General features: G+C 39.0%; 1 protein-coding gene across 2 annotated transcripts in view; it reads left to right on the top strand.

The window, feature by feature from the left end:
* Positions 1 to 3790: 3790 nt before the first annotated feature.
* CEMIP2 (cell migration inducing hyaluronidase 2) overlaps positions 3791 to 20906 on the top strand; it is a 37513-nt gene continuing 20397 nt past the window's right edge. For both annotated transcript variants that reach the window (XM_058044069.1, XM_058044070.1), the window contains exons 1-8: positions 3791 to 4376; positions 8704 to 8844; positions 9391 to 9952; positions 13068 to 13237; positions 14479 to 14667; positions 17309 to 17478; positions 19902 to 20111; positions 20517 to 20722. In XM_058044069.1, the coding sequence (XP_057900052.1) occupies positions 4052 to 4376; positions 8704 to 8844; positions 9391 to 9952; positions 13068 to 13237; positions 14479 to 14667; positions 17309 to 17478; positions 19902 to 20111; positions 20517 to 20722 (1973 nt within the window). In that variant the 5' untranslated portion in view covers positions 3791 to 4051. The remainder of the gene's footprint in view (positions 4377 to 8703; positions 8845 to 9390; positions 9953 to 13067; positions 13238 to 14478; positions 14668 to 17308; positions 17479 to 19901; positions 20112 to 20516; positions 20723 to 20906) is intronic.

Genomic DNA, 20906 nt, shown 5'->3' with positions numbered 1-20906 from the left:
GATGGCCCAGATCAACAGAAGTGTGTAATTTTTTCTGGTTTTTTAATTTTATTTTTAAGACCTATGATCCTTAAAATGTGCTTAAAGAGAGCATGAATTATGAGGTAAGCAACCATTCTGTACAACATTTTCAGATGGTGCAGGTGTGGGAGTTTATTAGCATGTTTGACATATTTTATTACACTTAGCATTTGACAACACAGAAGTGTAAAATATCTTGGGTTTTTCCCCACTTTTTGGGTGGTGTCATGTGACATTTTGAATTATCTGGTAAAATAAGCCAATTTCTTTCCAGGAAACCAGCCCAAAATGAGTAATGGATAAGCACGCTGCTTGCTTCCGAGCGCTCAGGCATGTCTCAGGAGGTTCATATGTTATGCCCTGGCTGTACAGTGTATATGTTTCCAGTTTCTGACTGTGTGGAACAATGTGGGCTTGTATGAGAGTGTGGTAGTGGCACAAGTTAAAAGTGGTGAAGGAATACTTGAGGAGACAGGAGATGTTGCAGATGTTCAGTGGCTCGCTGCTGTCTGCAAGCTGGGGTTTGCTGTCCACATCTGTTTGCTCAGTTGCTCTGTTGACATATCCAGACTTGCAGGTAATCACTTGGAAGCTGTGCAAAATAAACCTTTTTTTTTTTTTTTTTTTTCTAATTTAAGGTAATTTAAGCTGGCTTGGCTGATGTGAGCAGTATGAGAAGTAATTGTTTGCTTGCTCATGCTGTAGGAAGGAGTGCATGAGCAGAAATCTGGATTGTGTGGAGTTGCACTACTCTTGCAAAAGAGCGATGGGTGGCAATGAAATATCTAAGATCCTCCAGCTGAGTCTGTGCAGGGAAGCTTCCCTCTTACTGATGGGCTTGATGCACATGCCTAAGTGTGGCTCTGACTAAAAGCTCTGTTGAATAATGGATTTAATATCTTGCATAATACTTTGTTGAAAGCTGACGTGCAAAAAATTTGGGAGTAGTGAGAAAGCAGCATTTTTAAATGGCATGACAAATAACACATTTGTACAGATAGAGCTCTGTACAAATGTTAGCTAATTGGTTGTATGTGGTGTGATAACTTAACTGTTATTGAAAGCGCTCTGAAGCAAGCTGCAAAGTAAAATTTGTGGCACCACAGTACGATTGCAAAAGTGAGAGATGTTCTTGTCTGGGACTGGCCATCAGGAAGAGATGCCCAGATCATGAGTTCCTTTACGAGACCATGACATAGGCACAGGTCAAAGGGAAACATGGGAAAATTCAGGTGCATAGGAATCTTCAATGTAGTATTTAAATAGTTCAGCAGTTTGGGTATTTTGTCCTGCATTTCACTCTGTAAATGCATTTGCAGAGTAAAATTTGTGCTGTATTTGTGACACACAAACTGTATTCATGCAGCCAAATAATTGCGTTATTCTCTGGTGCATACCTGGCCATACAGACAATTACTCTACTTGCTTTTATGTGGTGCTCTCTGAAGTATTCCACAGAGTGGAAATAAACAAGCCAATATTTTGAATCAGATTATCAGTCTATCTTTCAAAAAAGCTAGTAGCTGCTCTACAGGATAGAAGACATCCTTTTTCAGCTAGACAATTTCAAATAATGCATGAAGAGGGAAGGAAGCATTGCAGTGGTTACCCTGTTGTAATGGAAAACTGTATGGTGAGTTTAGAATGTGCTGAGTATCTCCTTACTGGCTTAGTGTAATTATTTTTATTTAGTAATGGTTAAGACAGCAATTCTACCATCTCTTTCCCACCCATCCTTGGGGTGACCCATGTTTTCGCTTGAGTGGCACAGTTGAAAACCTTCTACAATTGCCAAAGTGAGGGCTGCTAACAAAGCAGAATGCTTTGTACAACACAAAATATGTTTGAAATATGACACGAGTGTTTCCAATGGCTGCTGTAATGAATGTTTTTTGTTTGTTTTTTTTTTTTTTTTTTTGTTATTTCTTTAGAGGTCTGGCAGTACTTTAGGAGAGCTTTGTGGGAAGAATTGTGGGAAAATTATTTTGTAAAACTGTTTCAATTCTTGCATAGCCAATCTGGATTTGGTTGCTAAAGCTGAGTAGTTTAAAAACTTTTTAACTGTTGATATTACACTATAATGAACACTGTAATAATTTTGTCAGTGTCACAGAAAAATGTCCTAACTGAAAAATTAGCCAAGTTTAAGAGTTGGGGTTTCAAACCTTAAAAAAAAAAAAGAAAATCTCAATGCTGGATCAGATTTCTTAAAATGCTTAATTAAGAAGCTAATCCAGCATTTGTTTATCTAGATATAAATACTGTCTTTGAACTAGCAGAAAAGCTCCATCTCTACCCAGCTTTTAATACCACATCTAAAACACAGAGATTACTTTCATTTCTGAGAGGTGATAAATTGATTAAAAGCATATGAGGGTAAAGCAAACTGTTCCACAGTGCACATGACTGGTTGGGCAGTTAAGTGTGAGAGCAGAGGATTTGGTTTGTCAAAGAACAGAAAGGAGAATGCTGAAAATCAATTTGTTATAAGGAACAGGTGCAAGAAGCATTTCTGGAGGACTTGGAATAATTTTTGCACTCTGGGATAGCTACTCCAGTTAATGTTTCTGTGCCTTCATTGTCATTGTGCATACATCTGGAGATGCATTGTATCCCATGAAAGGGTAATCCAGCCTGTTCTATAGTAACAGCTCTTTTTCCTGGAAACAGTGAACTATCAGATTTTGCGGCATGTGGAACAAAAGGCTCCTTTGCTGCGTCTCAGCATAAGATTACAGTTGTCACATTTCTCCTTCATCAGCGTGCCTGACACTTCAGAGTATGGCTCAGACTTCCCTTTGTTAATGGAACAGAAAGAGGATCTTTATACTCTTCCATAATTAGTAGTTTTTATTTTTCATACACTTTGCTGTTTAATGCACTTGACCTATGCCTAAATCCCCTTCAGGATTTAGTTTCAAAAGTTAGGTTTCAGTTAACTGAAACTTGAACATCCTTCTCAAAAATTTCATCTATAGAAGTGTTAATCATAATGAAGATTAAAAAAAATTATGCCAGCTTTGTGAATACTCTGTGCAACACTGTTGACTGGAAAACCAGAGAAAACAATCAAATGCAGATTTGTCTCTTAAACTAGAGTGGTGAGTTAGAGCTACTGCTGAGGATGGGCCAGGCAGGGATGGCACTGGTATGCTTTCTTCTTGGTATTCTTCAGAAGAAAAATGTGCAATACTAGTAACTGAAATAAAAGCAGCACTCACTTCTGGGCAATAGGTACAGAGATCTGGAGCAGGCATGTTGCTTCCACGCTTTGTGTCCAGGTATCTCAGCAGAAAAAAATCACAAGGTTTCCTGAATAAGATGTAGGTGACTTATAGAACAATTCCTGATGTACCTTTACTGTCAATTGAATCTTGCTGTGAGTAAATCAAGAGCTTTCTGGCTCTATGCGCCTTAGCTTATTAAAAATGTTGACTAAGTTGTATCAGCATGACTAGAAATAAAAAAGTATTTGGTGTTTTAATATAAACAGCTTTTAGAGCTTCCAGTGTAGAAGGCAGGCTTATCTTTTTAAGCTTCTTTTACAGAAAAGAAGGGAAGGGAAAGTGAGGAGTTTGTTCAGCTTCTGTGTACAGAAAAAATATATTTAGACATTCTTTGCATAACTGTGGGGAAGCAGGGGTTGCTAGCTTTCTCATTGTTCATCTGATTTCTTAATCTCATAACACAAGTTAACTGTGAAAATACACAGTGAAAAATACCCACTGGAACTATGAAGAAATGGTCTGTGTTCCCACAAATACTGGGTTCCCACACCACATGCTTTTGAATTTGTGTTGAAGACACATATGTTGTTCCATGCGCTTATACCATGGCAAGTGACCAGTAGCGACTGAGTAACAGATACTTTGTAAATATTCACAGCTCCAGTGGCTGTTCTTGACACAGGTGGCTTAAATTTGCCTTTTGCTGTTGTTTCTTTTTTTATTTCCTGCATTTTGGTCTGTATTCTGAAAGCCTGTCTCTTTATTTTTTCCCCTCTGTGTCTGTGTTCCAGTGACTTTATAACATGCAAGGCACTGATACCAGGGGGAGCTCCCCTGCATTCCTCCGTCCTCAGAACGGGAGCAGTCACAGGTCTTCGGGGTACGTCCCGGGGAGAATTGCCCCTCTCCGTCCCCCGCCGCCTTCGCAGAGCCATGCTGCAGCAGAATTTACCTCGGCGAGACAGGAAGCCCAGACAAGACTCCCGTCCTTGCCAGTGGAGCAGCACCGCCGACAGGCAGAAGCCAACAGACACAAAAATACTCTTATTTGTTCTGCCGTTTCTAGCCTTTCACTTTTTGTTGCACTGGGGATTTTTTTGGGAATAGCTTCAAAGTATGCTCCAGATGGTAAGTTCATTAAGAAAATCATCCTAGAAGTTATGCTAGTTGTGAACATAACCCAATAATTTAGCGTCAGGATTATTGTTGAAGGATAATAGGACACTCACTGTGATTTTAAGATCAGAGGAGGCGGAGATTGGGGGCAAAGATCAGCTCCTTTTTTGTTATCAGTGTTGTTTTTATTACATATGGTTTAATTTACTTACATGAAACAGAAAGGCATAGCAGTAAATAAAGATTAGTTGTGAGGGGAGAAAGAAGCATGAATGTTTTATAAGCATAGTTATTTTTATCTGCAGAAGCTGTCTCATCTGTTCATGAATTGTAGACAAAACTGAATCCTGTCTGTTTCAGCAGTAACTAAGGAAGATAGTAAAAAAGTGTTAAAGTCAAATAATTTAAAAGTCTTTGAGAACCTATGCTAATAGTATGTGTTTGTTTTGTTTATGTGCAAATTGGGCAGGGAGCTTTTTTCATATATTAGCCCTGATTTTTTGTTTTCAGCTCATCTTAGAAAACTGGGCAACTCTTTTGGCATTTGGAGAATCTCTGAAATGTGTCAGTGGTTTTAAGGCATCAACAGGTCATGTGGCCACAAAGTGTACATCCCTTTAGTCAATTACTCCTAGCAGATGGTATGAAGTGTAGTTGCTAAATATTGGTAGTACAGTTTGGAGTGTGGGTTGTTTTGGTGACTTTGTTTGGAAGTCAGAAGCTTTCTAGAAGCTAAACAAGTTTTTGAATTGAAATTGTTGGCTACTGTAATAACAGACTTCACAGTGGGTTTTTACGTAGTAATCAAAAAGATGCTGTTTCCAAAGTCAGTGCAACACAGGCTGAACAAATCAGATAACCAACTGAAGGTTTCAGATGACAGTACAAAATAAATGCACATATCCAACTGAAATGCTCTTTTTGATGGCTTGCTGAGATACCTCCTTGGGTGAAGTTGCTGAATTTTCCTAATAAATTATGAAGGAAAATAACAAAAGCTTAGGGACTAGTAAATGGAGGATCATTCCTCTGTTATGATACATACTGCTGGTAATGGGTACATATGCAGTAAGTACTTTCCTTGCAGACAGATTCCAGAGGAGACTGGAGAGTGACTTACTAGTTAACACTCTGAAGTACTTTGGAGTGCGGCCAGGCTTTTCTCGGTGCTGTTGTGCAGTAAGACAAGAGTTAATAAGAAGCTCCACCTTAATATGAGGAAGAATTTTACTGTGTGGGTGACCGTGCGCTGGAGCACATTGCCCAGAGAGGCTGTGGAGTATCACTGGAGCTACTCCACAACTGTCTGGACACGATTCCGTGCAATGTGCTGTAGGATGACCCTGCATAAGCTGGGAGGCTGGACCAGATGACCCACTGTGGTCCGTTCCAGCCCTATTTATTCTGTGATACTTTGAAACCCTGACATGAGAAAAACTCCTACAGGGACTAAGGAAAGCCTGGCTGATGTTTTAATCTTGCAGTATGGACGTCGCAGAAACTCCCCAGAAGTTCCCCAGCAGGTTGAAATGTTAATGTGCATAAACATAATAACTCCGACCCAAGCACGTGTGGTACTGCAGTGATCAACACCAGTTCCATTTAGGTGTGCTTTCCTCCAGGACTAGTTGGAAATCCATATTGTCAGAACTTTTAATGGCTGTTTAAAAGGCAGTGCAAGGAATGTGGCACTTTGTAGTAAATGCATGTAAATTCTAAACCTCCACCGTACTTTCCCCGAAGGGAGGATGCTGCTTGTCAGCATTTCTGTTCTTGCTTATCAGCTGGTTTCTGTTTCCGCCATGCCTCTGTATTCCTGACTTATCTAAGGAGTCCTGAACACTGGAGATCAATGGAAATGCAATTTCCTTCCCCATTTCCCCAGGCCTCTGATGCAAGGTTAAGCTGGGGAGACAGGGAAAAGTTCTTCACTCTTCCAGCTCTCAGCTGGACCTTGCCTAGAGTAAACAGGATCCTCAGAAAACGTAGCTGCCAAAGTCTTATAAACTTCTGCTGAGCATAATATAACACTCAAAGTTTTTCCCAGAGGCCTTAAGAGTTCTAGACATCGTGTCTAAACAAGTAGAAAGTAACTATTTAGTTGTATCTTGAGAACTGTTCCCTGCTTGTCTTTTTCTCCTGTCACATTTCTCTCCATGAAAGGTTCGAGCGTTGGACCTTTTTTTTGGTCAGGATGTTTTCTTGTGTGGGGGGGGGATGGTTTACTTTTCCTCCACTACTTGCAGAAATTCTACTTTGCCCCTCAGCTCCGATAGAAGCTACTAAACCTGAAGGAATGCTGACCCATTTTTACAGAAATGTTTTGAAGCAGAGGCTTGACTTGAAAAATTTTCAACATGAGTGCCTAAATTTGGCAAGGTCATCACTACCTAACAGTTTCTGGTCTGTACTTCTGTTTTTATTTAACTTTAAAGGCAGTTACTGTTATCTGTAAAATCTACTTCATAATTTCGGAGATAACATATGGTGACGTTCTAAATATTTGATGTTTTCATGTGGCCCACCAGAACTGCTAAGGGAGAATTTCAAAATACTTTTGCTAAACATCTGATCTGCTTGCCAAAAAGTTGACCCACTGTGCCCCAAAAGCATGTTTACTTTACAAGAGTGCCTGGTTCTGATTCTGATAGCTTTCTTGCTGGATTGTAATGTACAATAGATTTTAAAATATCCTCTTTTTTTTAGGCACTGTTTTATACATCTTCTTTCTGATTCAGCAGGGAAATATATGCTCACTAGATCTTTTCTTCTGTGAATCACACTAAGCAGAAGTCATCAGGTTGCTGACTCATGGTTTCCTCAGACTGCCCTTTGCTACCAGCCAGGAAATAAGTGTTTCTTCACAGTGCTTGTGTGTGTGTTGTCTGGGGAAAGGGGATTAGGGACTCTGCATGAGTCAGGCAATAGACTTGCCTTTATCTGGTGAATGCTCAGCAGTCTTGCTGATTGCAGCTCTCCTGGCTTTTCAGTTTTCCTTCATGTTGAATTACATTTTCTAAAAGCTGTCTTCATAGGATCCTCCCAAAAGATTTTATGTTGTTTTTATTTTCATAATACTACTTGTCTGCCTTCTGCCATTTCTGCAGTTTGCTAATTTTTCCCCCACTGGTAGTCAAATCGTGGTTTATGTGGCTTTCCTGAGTTGGGAGGGCTTTGTAATGCGGACAGTTAATACCAAAGGAAAAACATTTCTGCTAGCAAAACTAAGGCTGACTTGTATTAAACTTGTGGATAGGTTTTGGTTTCTTTAGTTATTGCAAGAATGGACTATTTGTGATAGCTTTTTGCCTCCGAAGTAGCACTTAAGAAGTGTGGGTGTATTTCCTCAGAAGACAGGATGTGAAAAGGCTATTTTGGCTGTTGACCTCAGTTTGCCTGCTAACATCTATATTTTGGTAACTTTTTTATTGTCTTTTGCCCAGGAAAAATATATTTAAATTTTTTAATTTTCATTTTTCATTTTGATAAGATAATCCAAGGAATCTACTTTCCAGTTTTTATAGTGTGTCTGTGCTTCCACATTGCTCAGATGCTTAATTTGTTAAAGAGGTGCATGGTATAAATACTACATTGCTGTAACTTTGTCTGAAATCATACAAGCCTGTCACTTGCTGCTGTCTCTTCTTCCCTGGCCTTGTAGCTCAGTTTATAGCCTGTGTAGTGCCACGGCTTTCAGCAAGGACTGCGTGTGTCTTTGCTCTTGTTTGTAGCCTGATATTTAAGCTGACTTCCTAAAGGGTACAAATGTGTAAGTTAGATCCAAATGTCTCATGTACCAGGAAACTGCTCTAGCTAGTTAGGTTTTATACTAAATATCTTCAGGGAGTCTTGTCCCTCCTGCAAACTTCCACTGAGAGAATGATTTGAATGCTTAAAAGTAAGAAGGGATCAGCCTTTCTGACAGGGTTGAGACCTTGAGGAGGTGGAGTATTTAGATGCTCTATAACCACATTGGCCTAGTTAGCTGGCCTAAGGCTTTCAGTGCTCAGTGATTGCTCTCTGTCTGACTGCATTCTGCTTATCTCTCCTTATCTACTACAGGTGAGCTAGCAAATAAGAGAAAAATCAGATGGGGTTCCAAAGCATCTGTGGTCAATGCTGGTTTAATTCAGTAGAGAATGCTTTCCTACTCCTGATAATTTGGCTTTTCAGGTGTCTTTTTGGCTATTCAAATGCAATGACTGCAGTGTCAAAACCATAGAAGGATGTGGGAGTCCTTTATGGGTGACTGACCCTTTCTTACTTCTGTTCATCCTAATACTGCCTTGATTGATGTGATGATGATTGTTTTTTAAAATGCTTTCACATGGTATTGCAGAGAATTGTCCTGATCAGAATCCTCGCCTTAAAAACTGGAGCCCTGGAAAAGATCCTGAAAAACAAGTTATTATCAAAAAAGGGGATTTGTTTCGTCTGAACACAGATGCTACAGTACACTCTATAGTTATACAAGATGGAGGTATGAAATAGCAAGATGAACACCTTACTTCAGTGTCCTGCATGTTTTTTACTTCTGTGATTGCACAAAAATATGTTGAAACTTTTATCTTGCAGCTTATTGACCAGCTCCCAAGCTTTTTTTACTTTTTGGCCTGCTGCCAGGTCGGGTATATCATTCAAAAGATGAATTCTCTATGATGATACTCTAGTATCTTTTCAGGGTAGCATTGATGTGGTTTTCTGGGCCATATAGGAAACCAAGGTTGTTTAGTAGCCTGTGTGGTACTCAATCTGTTTGTCCTCCAGTGGTAACTGTTGTATATTAGTATTCCTACCAGACAGACAGAAAAGATGAGGAATAAACCAGCAAATGCTTAGAAAGATGAATCACAATTGGTAGCAGTTACTTTCTCACATACTCTGAAATAAATGTAAGAGCATAACAGCTTAATTCATGGGTGTGAAAATAAATCTGTAATTCTTCTGTTGTTCTTTCTGCAAAATGTGGTTATTTGAGTCTCTCTGAATTTTGCTTTGATGTACAGAAATATTTTTTTTCCTTTAGGTTTACTTGTTTTTGGTGATGATAAAGAAGGTTCTAAAAATATTACCTTGAGAACTCGATTTATCCTGATAAAGGATGGTGGAATGCTTCATGTTGGAGCAGAGAAATGCCGCTATAAATCCAAAGCAACTATTATTTTGTATGGGAAGTCAAACGAAGGTGCTGATGTGCCAGAATTTGGCAAAAAGTTTATTGGCGTGGGCCCTGAAGGAACGCTGGAGTTGCACGGGCACCAGAAGGTATCATGGACTCTTCTGTCAAAGACTATATATTTCTCAGGGCTGGCCTATGGTCATTATACATTTAAAAAGAATTTTTCCCGAGGACTAAATGTGAGAGTGATTGATCAGGATACAGCGGAGGTTTTGGAAGTGCTGAAGTTTGATACTCATGAATTTGCAGAGGAAAGCTTAAAGCTCCAGAACTTGCTGAAAAATGGGCATCCTGGTCGCATTATTGCTATTGCTGTAGGAGATTCAGCTGCTAAAAATCTTTTGGAGGAAACCAGAGTGACTATTCAGAATCTTCTGGGAAGTAGGTTTGTCAGAGGATTAAGTTACAGGTAAGTAATTTATTTTCCTCTTTGTGTTGATTAAAGATGACATACAGATTCTGCTGTGGGGGATTTGTTAAACTTTGATAGTTCATAAAGTTTTCAGAGAATTCTTGGTGTTCATTCAGTTAGCAGTACAGTGCAGAGACTGGTGTCTGTGTGACATACTTTTTTACTTACTCAAAATTACTTGCTTTCACTGTTCTTTATAGAAATTAAACTAAGACATAGATAGGCAACAGTTGCTAGGTGAAGCTTTTAATTGTATGACATTGGAAGAGCAATGAGTGCATCTAAAGGATCTCTAAGGTTCCTTCCAACCCAAACTGTTATTTCTAAGGAATATTAATCCCAGGTGTCAACATCTTATTCATACTCCTGCACTGTTGAAATAAAAGTATGTTACCTCTCCGTAGAGTTCTCACAGGAGCTGACCTGTCAAATTATTTTATGACTGAAATGCAGTTACAAGGTATTTCTATGTCTTTTGACCATTCCTTTCAATTGGCCGGGATTTGGATAGTGAGACAGTAGAAAAAGTATAACAGGAGTTATTAAAGCAAGAAACTTACACTGCTCCTCATTGCTCTTCATTTTGTTGTTGCAAATGGCTTTTTGCAGTGCCTGTTCTGAATCTGGCTTTGTGCCACAGAGGGTTGTCCACTCTGCTCTGGGCAGCACAAAGCAACGTGCCCTCGTGGCCAGGAAGGTCCTGGCTAGTTTCAGCAATAGTGTGGCCAGTTGGGCCATGGCAGTGCTGTCCTGGGCACTGGTGAAGCCACCCCTTGAGTCCTGTGTCCAGTTCTGGGCCCCTTACTACAATAAAGACTGATGTGCTGGAGTGTGTCCAGAGAAGGGCAATGGAGCTGGGGAAGAGTCTAGAGTGTAGTAAGTCATATGAAGGGCTGCTGAGGGAGCTGAGAATGTTTAGCCTGAACTGAAGGGGGTTCAGAGGGACCTTATTGCTCTCTACAAGCCTGGTGGGAGTCAGCATCTTCTAGGCAGCCAGTGACAGAACAAGAGAATGTAACCTCAAGCTACATCAGGAGAGTTTTACAGTTTAACATAGGAGGAATTTCTTAAGGGAAGGGGTTATTAAGCATTGGAACAGACTGTCCAGGGAGATGGTGGAGTCATCATCCCTGGAAGTGTTCAGGAAATGACTGGATGTGGTACTTGGTACCATGGTCTAGTTGACAAGGTGGCCATCAGTCAAAGGCTAGACCTGATGATCTTAGAGGTATTTTCCAGCCTAATGAATCTGTGATTCTGAGTTAACAATACAAGTGCAAAGTATACCCAGTGTGTTGTTGTTCTATTGGGATGGTGTTGTATAACCTCTTATTGTCCAGTGTTTTCCAGGAAATTGGTCATTTCGTTTTTCCGTTCTATTCTTGTCCCTTGCTATCCCCTGACATCTGGATTCCAGTTAGTTTCCTCCCTGTGCTTTGGCAGAGGCGTGTCAGTCAGGATGGCATGTTCTGACCTCAGTTCCCGTCAGGATTACGTTTGTGTCACTGGCTGTGTAAGCGCAGGGGTGTGGAATGGAATGCTCTTGCCTCTGAAGCAGTTTGGCCAAAAGTGCCAGGATCTGGGTGTTCTATAGTAGAATACCAGTTCCTGAAAGCAGCAAAGCCTGTGTGGCTTCACATTGCTCAGGCTATGGTGCAGCCAGCCCAGCGTGTCCTGAGAGGTGTACGTTTCTGGGATTTGTCTCTTCCCATGACCTCTGCACAGTTTGTCTGAAATGAGGAACTGCATCATGTAATTGGGAAAAAGCAGCCTTTTTTGCCTTTCTGCTGAACTAATCCTTGTCTGCTTTCCTTAGTTGGTAAAAGCTCTGTAAGCACATAAAACTGTTTTGTTCTGCAGTGGAAGATAGGCAAGAAGCTGTCCCTGATGGGTTGTTCAGGAAAAGCAGGTCATTTTCTTAAACCTCTCATGGTAGTGAAAAAGATACCAGCATGGGGGTGAATACTCCTTTACAGCCCTCTCCCCTTCTACTTCTTTCTGCAACACGTAGAATGCAAAGCATGCATCAAAAAAAATTTATTTTAAATGTCGGTGTGTGAAATGTTCAGCTTGTTCGCTGCTGCTACTGAAAATCTGGCCCAGTATGTACTTCTGTAAACATGTATGTATATGTATTTCTGTGAGCATGTTAATGCTAAGTATTGTTTGGCTTTTTGATTCCAATCAACAAAAACATCAAGAGGGGTTAAAATAAAGGCAACTGGATTGAAGATGGGTTTAATATCTGCCTTTTAATTAATCATTAGCAACAGACTGCAGTCCAGCTAGCTGACACTGTTTTCACTTGGGGTGAATGATTCAACTTTAATGATGCAAAATTGTCTGGCTTTTTTATAGATGATCTCTACTGCTTCCTTTGCACACATGGTTATGGCATTACAGAGCAGTAAAGGACAGCAAAATAAACTTGTTTTTTTGAACTTGGTGGCAGCTATCTGTGGTGCGTGGTTTGCTTTCAATTTCCAAACACTCACACATGAGTGGTATATTGTATGAAAGTTGTGTAACAGCATGCACTTCCTTCTCTGGGTCTGAGCACCCTGAAAGATTCAAAAGCTGTTGCCTGTCCGGCATGGGGATGAGCACCAATGGCTGTGGTGGTGCTGGCTGTGTCCATCCCTTCTGGCCTGAGGAACCTGTGGTCCCCTGGAGTCCTGACTGCTCCTTTGGGGTGTTGCTGGCAGATGGCAGGAACATTGGCACAGACTCCTGCTCCTCCTGGGCTCTGCTAAAGTTGTTTGGGAGTAGGATCCTGTGTGACTTTTGTCACACATCTCTAGCAATTTGCTTTTGGAAAAATGTGTATCTTGTTGAATGTTTTACAAGAAATGTATATGAAAGCCCTCTCCAGTAAGAGCTCTTGTCTGCCAATTTGTGTGTAGGACTCCCAGTTATTTTAAACTTTTCTTTTTTCACTGCTGTTATGTCTGGCCATTTCCTTCTACATTTTGAAGTTACATTTTAAAATTAATTTGGAAGAGTAAGGCAAAAGGGGTTTTTTTTATGACTTCTGTACTCCTTGCCTTTCCTGGTTTTGTAAAGAATTTTTAAAGGGCCACTATATTTAAACATTTACTTTTGATTTTCACAGGCAAGCCTGGGCTTTAGTTGGTGTCATAGGTGGTGGAAATTCTTCCTGTAATGAATCAGTGAGAAACTATGAAAACCACAGCACTGGTGGGAAAGCTCTTGCTCAGAGAGAGTTTTTCACAGTGGATGGTCAGAAGTTCGTTGTGAGAGCTTACAGCGAATGGAATGATGGTAGGAAAGTGTTTTGTGAAATTCTACGTTTGAGGGAAAAAGAAAAAATACTTCATATGCTGTTTTTTCACTGAAACTTCTGGTTGTAATTTAAATTTTTGAATGCTCCTATAAGTAGTTTTTTCTTGCTATGGATGAAATAGGAGGATACAGTTCTTCAGTACTACCTATTTCTCACTCTGTATACAATATGTGAGCAGCATAATATCAAGTCTTAAATTCAAGTATATTTAGATGAAGATAGGAGTCTAATGAGTTTTGACACTTTTAAAATTTATTTTCATAATCTGGCAGATCATGTAGATTTTAAACTTCTGAGATGTTGATTATGGTACAAAAAAAAAAAAAAAAAAAAGAAAAACACAACCCAAACTTTAGAAGCCAAAAGAAAGTCTTTATTCTTGTTAAGATTTTTGGTTGCTCTTAGAGTGCTGAACTTTAGGCAGTTGTTCAGGTACAAAGTTGAATCTGTGATATAAAAACCTAGGAGACCTACTACTTGCTTGCTTTTATCCTTTTTTTTTTTTAATTTAAGGTATCTTAGATCTGAGTTTTTATGGTAAGAATCCCTGTCTGTTTTCCTCAAAAAATTTTTATGGTAGTTATAAATTTATTTGTTAGGCAGTTGAGCTATTTGGTACTACTCCTTTAGTGTTCTTGATAGCCCCATGAAAATGTAAAGACTTACATTAAAAAAAAAAAATCTACCAAAATACGTCTTTTACTTACTGGTGCTGTAGAGTTAGATTCAAGAGTTAGCAAAAGTGGCTGAACTTATGCAAATTCATCATGAGCCAGTGAAATTCTATGTGTGTGCTGCTTAGTCTGCCAAACTGTTCTATTAGTTGTAGTTAAAAAAGAAAGTCCTGTACTTTGTTTTCCATGTCCTTGATTACGTCTGTACAGTTTAAAATGGCAAAAAAATGTCACTTGAAACAAGCAGAGGTAGCTGGACCTACGAATTATTGCCATAAGATACTAGGGTTTATTGAAGAAAAAAAAAATCATAGTTTATTCCAGTCACCATTAGTTTCTGTGTTTTCCCTTTGTTTTGTTTGAGATCCAATAAGTAAGCAGGCTGTAAAGACATCTCACACTGGCATGTTTGAGGGCAGAGCAGTACTTTAGAGGGCTTTGGGGCCTGCAAAATCTCTTATATATTTTGTTAGGATCTTCTTGGGAATTGTTTAACATAAAGGTGAATATAATCTTTGTTTCCTTTTCTTTTATTCTTTAACTAGGTGTCCCAATATCAGGCTTCCAGGTGGAAGCGGTGGGTGGAGTAATACTGAACCTTCTGGATGATGTTAGTAGTTGGGAGCCTGGAGACAAGATTGTGGTTGCGAGCACAGACTATTCTATGTATCAGACAGAGGAATTCACCCTCCTTCCCTGCACGGAGTGCACCAAGCATCAGGTTAAAGTCAAAGGTATGAGAGCAGTCACCACCTGAAGGTCTGTGTGAAGTATGTGTTTGCTGCTGGACAGGCTCTTGCAGTGGCAGCCGTAAAGAGCAGCCTTTTCTCGAATCGCTGTATGGCTTTGTTACCACATACACGGATGTGTAATTCTCCTTGTTATAAAATGACTCTGTATGTCAGGTCTGCCTCACAGCTCACCATGCTAACTTTTCTTTCACATTTCTTTCCAGGCTTATTGAATACCTTATTTTTTTTTCCAGTAGGGTTAGACTTGTTTTCCTTCCTTGGCTCCTTTCTGTCTTTTCACATGCTTGAATAGCTATCGTGGTCATTTCTTGTTTCTCTTGCTTTAGTGTCATTCTCATCTTTTGAACTGATATCATTATAATTTTTTTCTGTTGTTACTAAAAAAGTAGAAATGAAAACAGGAAGGAAAAAAGAAAATTGCAATCTTTGAACCTGTACCTTTTTTTTTTTGTTTCTCCTTTCCCTCGGTCTCCTTTTTACTACCTCCCCAACAAAATGGTTATAAAATAAGTGGCCCTTCCAAGATTCTGCTCTCACAGGATATCCCTGAGTAGTTGCAATCTGTTTTTCCTTTGGGTGTGATGCACAAGTAAATGGTCATGCATGTTGTTGACCATTTCCTTTTTATTATCTGAGTCATTCTGCTTGACATCACAAGAGCCTCCCATGGGACTGGCTTGCCAGCTATGCTGGCATCTGTGTTTTCCTTCTGCTGCTCCACACCTGCTCCATGGTACCATCCTCCCCCCTGGTGTCTCCAGCTTCTGGTCTGGAGCTTCCCTTCTCACTCCTGGTGGGCTGCAGCATCAGTCCTTAGCACAAACTAACAAGTGTTGTTCTGCAGTGTTAGTTTGCAGCAGCTCATGAGTGCTCTTTTCAGTCTGGTTTTGTCCCATTAATTTCTGCACAGTGCAACTTCCTCTTCTTCAAAGTGCTCTTCATCATACTGGGAAGTTCTCTGTCAACACCCTCAGATTTCCCTGTACACCTCTGCCTTAAGGGACTGCCAGTCTGGCTGTCCTGCTGGCGGAGAAATTTGCTTCTCTCACATTTGTTAGCACAGGTCGTGTATGTTGTACTACACTGAGAAATCTCAAGTGTGAGGAAAGCATATCCACGTTTACGTGATTGCACCATCAGAGAATACCAGTTTGAGTGAAGCTGCAGAGCTAACTTAGTGCTATTGAATATGATATTTCCTGGGCTTTGTTCTTAAGTGTCATGTGGTGTGTTTTATTGGGCACAGTGTTTTAAAGAGCAAACTTAGCTGTAAGGTTGCAGTACGAAGTTTAAGAAGCTCCTTGTCACTACTGCATAGTGTGTGTGTGGACTCTATTTTATCTTGGAAATCATGTGCTGTGAAAAAACAGCTGCTTTTAAAGGTTAAAAAAATCACATTTTCACAAGTGTAATACACAAAATCTTGGCTTTTTTTTTTTTTTTTTTTTTTTTTTTTTTGAAAGTAAATCCTAACTAAAAGGATATTAAAGGAGTTGAACTTAAAGTCAACTTTCCCACTTGGGGTTCTTTGCCACCCTCAATTTAGTTTTCTTTGTCATAGTAATGTATACAGTTCTAAAAAATCCACATTCCACTCTACATATTTGTTCCACAAAGAATGAATTTTCTCTGTAATGGTAAACTTGACATGCTGATGAACGCATAATCCTTTGAAATTATTTCTTGTGTTGTTTTACTAGGGTTTTTTGCTGGTTTTACCTTTCTGTATTAGGGAAACCAAAAAGTTGTAGGAGCCCTGGTTGTTCTTTCTGCACTTGATTTCTTGAGTTTCTAGTCAAATATAGGGAAAAACAATAGGCAAGCCTTTAGGGAGAGGAGCACAGTCCCATTTAAGAGGTGTTTCTTGTCTTTTTAAATCCTCAGAAGCAGATATAGTGTTGGTGTCACTCTTAGTTCTGCTTCATGTTGTGGTAGATTTTTTTTAAGGAGGGATAGTGATAATGTGTGTTCAGGGTATCAATAAATGCATAAATGCATTTTTTAAGGTTTACAGAACCAGATAATTTTCTTACTTTCAATGAGAAATTGATTGGGTTTTTGAAGACAGGTGTAAAACCAGACTGTCTTCTTTTCCCTAATTTCCTTTTTCTTAGGTAGCTGTTCTGAAGATACATAAAAAGGAAATTTAGTTAGGAAAGCAAGTCCTTTTTTCTTGTAGGAGGAGATCAATACAGCATTTTCAAACAGTGTTTTGGCTTCACTTTCGTTCCTAATTTGTCTTTGAAAGATTAAGCAGCCAGCATATTTTTTTCTTTTAAAGCAAGTCTGCATCTGTGTTTCACTAAAAGTTTGATACATTGGATTAATAAACTCTTCTTTGTTTTTTTTCCCATTCTGTTCACAAACTATTGGATCAAAACTATAAGATGCACTTGCAAATAAAATCTTGATATTTTTTGAGGATTGATTTCTTAATAAAATGAAAAGTACATCTACCATAAGAAAAGCTAAGAGACCAGCATGTTAAGGAAGACGAATGCATAGGTTTTGTTGCTGCGGTTATCTTTCTTATTTGTGTAAGTTGATTCTGGTTTTAATCAGTGGTGCCTTTTTTTTGTCTCTTTTTTTTTTTCCTCCTGCTTTGGAATTTGTTGTTGGACAGAAAACCCTCAGTTTCCTCATGTTGGAGAAGTAATTGATGGAGTGGACATGAGAGCAGAAGTTGGAGTTCTTACAAGAAACATCCTAATAAAGGGGGAGACAGAAAATACCTGCTATCTTGAAAAGGAGTGTCAGTTCTTCAATTATGATACATTTGGTGGACATATCAAGGTTTGTAAAACATTCTAAATTAACTTTCTGTCAAAAAGGCATGTTAAGGACAAAAAGATTAATGTTTAACTTCAAGGGATTTAAAAACTTAAAGAACATCAATTCATTCAGTTGCTTTTTGTGGAAATTACTTCATTCTCAGTTTTACCCAGATTAGATTTAACTCCTCAAGATTAAATCTGCAAAATTAAATGAAGGGACATAACGCTCAAACTGTCATAGAAACATCCAGCAGGTACTGTAACATTGTATGTCAGGGATTGAACAAGTGACATCCATGCACGTGCATCCTATAACATTACAGAATAAAACTTGACCTCCCTGGCATTTCCCTTCCTTCCTTCCACTGCCTTTGTACCTCCCCAGGTGATGAGCATTGAATGCTAATTCAGATTTCCCATTTGAACCTGAGCACTAGAGAGGCATGGAGGGGGAAGAAACTGACTTGTACTATGGGGTTTTATATTTAGTCTTAAAAGTCTGAAAGTACTAAGACTCTATAAAGGAAACTGCTTCAAATTTCTTGTATTATGAATAAACAAACCTTAGAGAAAGAAGAGTTCTAGAAACTAGTATTTAAACTGGCCTTCAATTACATTTTTAGATTAAAGATTTGAGCAGCAGTGCTTCAGTGTTGCTAGAGAAGTTTGAGGCCTCAAATTTTAATTGCAAATATATTTGTGTTCATTATGTGGTCAACACAGTTTAAATCTCTTTCTAATGTATTTGGATACAGATTTTAATTTCATAGTGGTGGTCATAATAGTAGGAAAGAAAATAAGCCCTGTTCTTACTATGTGGCAGCTTTTGTTTTGTGGAAGAAGTTAGGTGGACTCCAGATGTCAAGGGTTCAAGATAATGTAATGAAAGAAGATAATGACAAGCTGTGAATCTTGCTAAGTGTGACCGAAGTGTAAATAAGCAGACATTCAGTTGTCTGGAAGGCAGAAAAGAAAACAAACATTTTGACTCATCAAAGTTAATTTGTTCCCAGGAGACTGAGTAGCAAGTGTATGCTGCCAAACCTAGACTTCAGCACTGAAATTATTTTTGGCTTATGCTAATCTTATATGCTCAAGCAGTGAGATCCTAGATGTTAAGAAATGTAATAGCTTTTGAACACCCTAAATTTCCTACTGGTCACTAGTTTGGTGGCCTAAAGGGGGCTTAGTAGCAGTGAGAGAGGCAATGGTTTGCAGTTTTGGTGCTTCTCTGTAGTTAAGAACTAGAGATTAAGGATGCCTAAAAGGTCAGGTTTTGACCATCCCTCTATATGTTAGGTATGCAAACCCTAAGGGTTCAATTAGAGGAGGAGGAAAAAACCATACTGATTTCCCTATGAAAACGGATATTTTTGATAAATACTCAGTACAGCTAAATTAATGAAATGAAGTTACAAAAAACAAAGTAGGGTTTTTGTTTTGTTTGTTTGTTTGTTTTTTTGTTTGGTTTTAACTCAGGTTAGCTCCTTGCAGTTTAGCTGTTGCATTTGGTTTATGCTTTCATAGCAGGTTAGGTGGAAGAAAATACTTTCCTGCATTACTGCTACAACCCCATTATGACTTTACTTTGTACATAGTAACAATATAGTGAAGTTGTATGATTATGAGGATTATTTCATATATTCCTTAGTAAAGACATTTCTCTGGAGTGCAGTGTCCAGTTTTGGGTTCTCATTGCAATGAAAACGTAGATGCACTGGTCTGAGTCCTGGAAAAGTGGTGTGGCAGTGTGTGATGATGAGTGATGGGGAGTTGAGAGGAGAGATCTTCTTGCTGTCTTCAGGTACTGGTGAGGGTTCAGTGTGGCTACAGCAGTTCTTGGAGGTGCACAGCAAGAGGACAAGAGGCAATGGGACCAGGCTTAAAGAAGGCAGATAATGCTCACATACTGGAAAATGAAGGGGTTTCATGAGCATCTCTGTGACTGGAGGTGTTCTCTGAGCACTGTCTTATGAAGCTGACCAAGCTTTCAACTGGGGAAGGTATCTCAACAGGGTCCCTTGAATCTGCATAATTCTGTGGGTTTTATTCAGCTAAGGCTGTCCCAGATGGACCATGCTGGGCCACCTTGTTTACTGACACATCCAGATATGGGTGACTTCTCTTTGGTTGGACAGTACATGGAAGAATATTTAATCTGACACCTGGTAAAGACTAAACAGCAATTTGACAATATGTCTGGTGAAAATTCCTCTGTTGTAGCCTCATGGAGATTTAAAATTTGAAATCATATATGAAGGATACGGTTTTCTAAGGCTTCTTGTAGAGCAAGACAGTAATGTTTGTTATAACTTGTATGAAGTTGCTACAGGCCAACACAATAAATCTATCTTCTGTACATCTGGGGTAGATGATGTATTAACTTAAAATTTCCATTGATTAAAAAGCAAGGTTTTTCCCTCTGGACTTATTTTTTTTTAGATTTTGAAGAATTTTACATCTGTTCACCTTTCCTATGTGGAATTGAAGCAAATGGGCCAGCAGCAGATTGGAAGTTATCCTGTTCACTTTCACCTTTGTGGGGATGTGGATGAAAAAGGAGGATATACTTTTAAAACTTATCTGGAAGGTCTTTCCATTCATCACTGTTTTTCTAGATGTGTGAATGTTCATGCAACTAATGGCTTGCTGGTAGGTGCACAGAGCGTAAAACCTATTAGGTTGGAATAAATATTATAAAGAGCTTTAGATGTCAAAATAATCCCATCCCTTATGCAAATCCAATGTTCAGCAATGATTTTCTTATTTCAGTGGATAATTAAATTACTACAAATAGTAATTTAACTGTTCTCATCATTCTGGTTTTTTTGAGATTCTTACAGCAGCTAACTGTAAAACAACTGCAAGGCAGCTAAACTCTCCAGACAGCACTGTGTTTGTAAGGGATGAATAAAGCTATGTACTTGAATCATCTGAGCTGCTGATACTGACACTTTACTCTGCATCTGTGCCAAGATAGTAAAACTAGATGGTATTTGTCAAATAAATCTCAGTAAATGCTGTTACTACTGACATAATGAACTTGTATTTCTACAGATAAAGGACACCATTGGCTATGACACACTAGGTCACTGTTTCTTCATGGAAGATGGCATTGAGCAGAGGAATACTTTGTTCCACAACCTTGGGCTAGTCACAAAACCAGGCACTCTTCTACCTACAGACAGAAACAGCAGCATGTGTATTGGGATTAGGGATAAGGTATATGGAAGTTATGTCCCAGTGCCAGCCACGGACTGCATGTGAGTATGTCATGATGAAAAAGTAAAACCCAGCCAGCTGTAGCAGTTAAAGTGCTGATGATCTTTTGACAAATACAGGTGGAAACAATTTAATCTATAATTTAATGAATGTAGTTCATATAGTACTGCTGCTTAAAAATAGCAATAAAAATAACACTTAGACTTCTATTAAAGAAAAAAAATA

This window comes from Melospiza georgiana, chromosome Z (genome assembly GCF_028018845.1).
Source record: "Melospiza georgiana isolate bMelGeo1 chromosome Z, bMelGeo1.pri, whole genome shotgun sequence".
NCBI lineage: Eukaryota > Metazoa > Chordata > Aves > Passeriformes > Passerellidae > Melospiza > Melospiza georgiana.
The sequence above is the reverse complement of the archived record's forward strand: the minus strand, read 5'-3'. Positions and strand labels throughout refer to the sequence as shown.